Below are 4,104 nucleotides of genomic sequence, written 5' to 3'. Positions count from 1 at the left end.
CACTGTATTTGCCTGATATTTTTGCTGTTAATCAACACAATTAACACAAATCAACATATTTTGTTATTGTTAGTGGTGGATTGTAACCAAGTATATTTACTAATACAGTTTAGTGGTCCTTGTGCTTTACGTCCGTATTTCCAGAGACTCCTATAAAGTGACATCGATATTTAAATTGCGCTGTAACCTAGGAACCAACGGTGATGAGGCCAAAGCGACGAGGAACTATTTGACGACGCAACAGCGGCACTTCCGGTCCGCATGTAAACGCTACGGCGTGACTTACATGTAGATAAGGCTAAACCGTGATTGTCTCTGTACTTTTACCACTGTAAACATGAAGCTGCTAACACACAACATGTTGACGTCTCACGTGAAGGGAGTCACCAAAGGTTTCCCGCTGCTCATCAAGGTAAACCGAACACACCTGGCTAGCATCACTGCTAACACTGCTAACTTTTACACGACATCGTATGGTATTAAAGCTGCGTGCTGTGTATCGTCGGGCACAGAAATGGGTGTAGTTATCTTAAGTGTGTCACATTTTCTGTTGATATTTGTTGTGTTGACAATAATTGTACAGTCCCTCTATGAAGATTAAAAGTGTTACTAATAAAGTGGTGAATGTATATCCTGCTCAAGTCTTATGGTAAAGATCAGGTACATGTGATTCCACTGACAATTGCAAACCAGTCTTCTCGCTTGACAGTTTGTTTTGCAGCTGTTTGTGTTTGATTGCTCTTTTCGCCAGCAGCTAATGTATGATAATGCATTTCTTACCCTGTGCCATAACTTTGTCCTGATATAATGTGACAAGAGTAATCGACCTTTGCTCCAAATGTCTCATCTATTTAGTTGTCTCTTGCCTATAACAACAAAGATCTCTGAGAACCGATTGCATGAATTTCAATTTTAAAGTTGCAATGTCTGAAGGGGACAAGATCCTTTTTTAGGACTCTGAATGTTGATGCTACAAAGTTGTGTTTTTCTATTTTTATTTATTTTGCACAGGCAACTGAGGTGAAGGTGAATGAAGTGGAATTCAACTCTCAGTTTGTGAGCCGGATGATTCCCAAACTGGAGTGGGGTGCTCTTGTCCAGGCTGCAGAGGAGGTGAGTCTGACTGCACCAGAGACTGTGTGCCAGTGTGATATGATATGCTACTTTGAATTTTTCTCATTATAAACCTTGATAGAACCAGAGCTCACTTCGTGTCACCAATAAGCATCCACTACTCATTGCTGACATGCTGGGTTTCAGATCACTCTGTGCATTTCTTCCCATTAAATTCAGTTTAAGGATTTCAACCAGTAACGTCCATTTGAGAGCCTCCTGCTTATCTCTGAAGGTTCAGTGGTGCAGTTTGAATTCTTGCTCTTGTCCATTTTTCTCTATAGCTGGGTCATCGGCAAGACCTGCCGGGTGAGCTGGTGCCAAACTACGAGACAAACGAGGACTTCCTGAAGAAAGTTCACAGAGTGCTATTAGAGGTAAAAGTGCTGCTGGATATGTGTTTTAACTAAACACAAATTACTATGGAGTTATATTTCTGGCATGTGAATGTTTTCTCTTAAGTGCTGCAACTATTTTTATTATCAATCTGCTTATTGTTTTCTCGATTAATTGATTGATCTGCTTGTCTTATAAATTTCGGAAAATAGTGAAACGCGCCTGTCACAATTTCCCATTAGCTTTGGTGGCGTCATCAAATGTTTTTTTTTTTTGTTTTTTTTTTGTGCGACCAACAGTCCAAAACCAAAAGAGATTCAGTTTATAGTGATTGAAAACAAATGAGAAAATCAGTAAAGTCTTCATAGTGGAGAAGCTGGAACCAGACAGTTTGGCTTTTATGCTTAAAAATGACTTAAAATTGATCAAAATAGATTCAGATACATTTTTAATTTGCAGCTATACTTTTACAAAGATGTTGTTTTGGGACATTTGTTCTAATTTAACATCACACGTTGTTTCAGCTCCTTTTAATTTTCAGTCAAATCAACACCGCATTTCCATTCTGGATATTTCTTACCATGTGGATCCCAGCTGTATTTCCTATTCTTGTTTCACTCAGCACAGTGAATGATTATGATAATTATGGGATATCTTGGTGTAGAACACGTATAATATTCACTTTCACGTGGCAGCGTACAAAGTTACAGTGTGTACTTGACATCCTGTTTCTATTACTGGCAACAAAGCTTTAATGTGGTCGTGTCCTGCTCACTGTCTTGTTTTCATTACTGCAACATTCAGGGGAGGAAAGTGATGTTTTTGTAGCGATCAAACACGAGGATAGTGCGCTCACTGCATGGCCAAAAGCATGTTGACTTCCAAAACATTACACATGTGATTATTGAACACATCATTCCAAACCCGTGGGCATTCTTCTGCTGCTACAACAGCCTCGGCTCTTCCAGGAAGGTTTTACACAATATTCTGGAGCCTGGCTGCAGACGTTTGCTCCCATTCAGTCACAAGAGCATCAGCGAGGTCCAACTCTGATCATGAGTTCATCTCAACAAACTCAGAAAAGCATTTCTTTTTGGAGCTAGCTTCATACATGGAGGCACCGTCATGTCGAAACAGGAAAGGAGCTTGTCCAAACTGCTGCCACAAAGTTGTAGGCACACTGTCTAAAGCAGGGGTTCGTGACCTTTTTTACTCTGTAGACTGTTTTTATTCTGACAGTGTCATTGCAGACTGGCCTTGATACCAAGTTGGAAAATGACAGAGAGAGAGAGAGAAAGAAAAGAGCGGAAAATGGACGAGGATCTAAATGAAACTAAACTGAAACTAACTTTAAAGGTGGCGTGTGGAGAAAAAACATTGTGTGTATCCTTGAAGTCTAACAAACACATTGAATACACTTTCTTTCTCACAAAAAGTTTGATAAACAGATTTATTTTCAGTCCTGCATTGTTTACATCAGTGTTTACTATACTCATTATACTATACTACTTTTTTAGCAAAGTGTTGCATTTCAGGACATATAACTGCCAGGGGTGGATCACTGGAATAGTGTAAAGTGATTGGACCATTTATCAAAACAAGGGTCCACTCTTGACCCTCTCTGACCCACATTAAGCATATGCTCTCGTGGCCTTCACAGGGTTAAAAAAGAAAAAACTTCTCCATAGCTCGACTAGTGGCCAGAAACTCTACAGGGAACCTTTAATTTTATTTGGTCTTTGTTATGTACTGGATGAAAATCTAAATTCAGATAAACCTCTTCGTAAGATTCAGGTGGTGGTGGATTTCATGTAGTCCTGAATGCTGAAAGGTGTTGATGTAACCAGCCCATGGTTACCTTGGATACAGAAGATGAATTTTAGTTAAAAATCAGTGTATTGTTGTTGGGAGTGTGGAGATGAATGCAGAAAAATGAAGCAGAGACAGCACCAAGTTCAAGATAATTACAGGAAAAAAAATGCCCTTTTTAATTATGTTAATAATTATCATTAAACCATGACCCGGGGGTTGGGAGCAGTGGTCTAAAATATCATTGTAAGCTGCAGCATTAAGATTTCGTTTAACTGGAACCAAGGGGCTGAGGCCAAACCATGTAACCCAGACAAAAACCAAAAGCGTGCCAGCAGAGGTGTCCAGTTTCAGCCATATAGTAGAGTGTGATGATATCTAGTGGTGGTCTCACACCTTCTGTCCGTTTGTGTTACAGGTGGAGGTGGTAGAGGGCTGTCTGCAGTGTCCCGAGTCCGGACGAGAGTTCCCCATCTCCAGAGGAATCCCCAACATGCTGCTGAACGAAGACGAGGTGTAAACGGCAGCCCAATGGTTCCTTTCCCCAAACTGTCACTCAGATCGGCCTGTGTGTATTTAGAGAGAGAGAGGAGGGAGGCTGGACGCTGGTTTGAGTTGGTGCCATGAGAAAATAGGCCACACTGTTTGGTTGATTGTAGTTATGACATTTTAAGTGGCTGATGCTGCCAATGGAGAGAAAAGATTTGAAGAGTAATGGATGGAAATGTTCCCAGAGACTAACCCCCAGTGCTTTTATCTGTATTTATTTTTGTAACTGTTCGGGCTCTTTCTTTTTCTTTTTCAATAAAACTGTCCTGATTTCCATGACAGCCAAAATGGTTTCAG

General features: G+C 40.4%; 1 protein-coding gene across 1 annotated transcript; it reads left to right on the top strand.

Annotated features, from left to right (window-relative positions):
- The first annotated feature begins 223 nt into the window (after window positions 1–223).
- Window positions 224–4,095, top strand: trmt112 (tRNA methyltransferase activator subunit 11-2). Its single transcript, XM_056383477.1, has 4 exons — window positions 224–412; window positions 1,012–1,113; window positions 1,398–1,490; window positions 3,677–4,095. Exons 1-4 carry the CDS (start codon window positions 338–340, stop codon window positions 3,776–3,778), a joined length of 372 nt encoding a protein of 123 aa, XP_056239452.1. The 5' UTR covers window positions 224–337; the 3' UTR covers window positions 3,779–4,095.
- The last annotated feature ends 9 nt before the right edge of the window (window positions 4,096–4,104 follow it).

Source organism: Seriola aureovittata, chromosome 8, assembly GCF_021018895.1.
Source record: "Seriola aureovittata isolate HTS-2021-v1 ecotype China chromosome 8, ASM2101889v1, whole genome shotgun sequence".
NCBI lineage: Eukaryota > Metazoa > Chordata > Actinopteri > Carangiformes > Carangidae > Seriola > Seriola aureovittata.
Note: the sequence above shows the minus strand (reverse complement) of the source record. Positions and strands in the feature narration are given on the sequence as shown.

What these genes read in the sequence shown, in the direction of transcription:
- trmt112 (XM_056383477.1), top strand. Translation starts at nt 338, where the DNA reads ATGAAGCTGCTAACACACAACATGTTGACGTCTCACGTGAAGGGAGTC. An exon ending in GTTTCCCGCTGCTCATCAAG is followed by an intron (nt 413 to 1,011) that starts GTAAACCGAACA and finishes TATTTTGCACAG; the next exon opens with GCAACTGAGGTGAAGGTGAA. An exon ending in TTGTCCAGGCTGCAGAGGAG is followed by an intron (nt 1,114 to 1,397) that starts GTGAGTCTGACT and finishes TTTTCTCTATAG; the next exon opens with CTGGGTCATCGGCAAGACCT.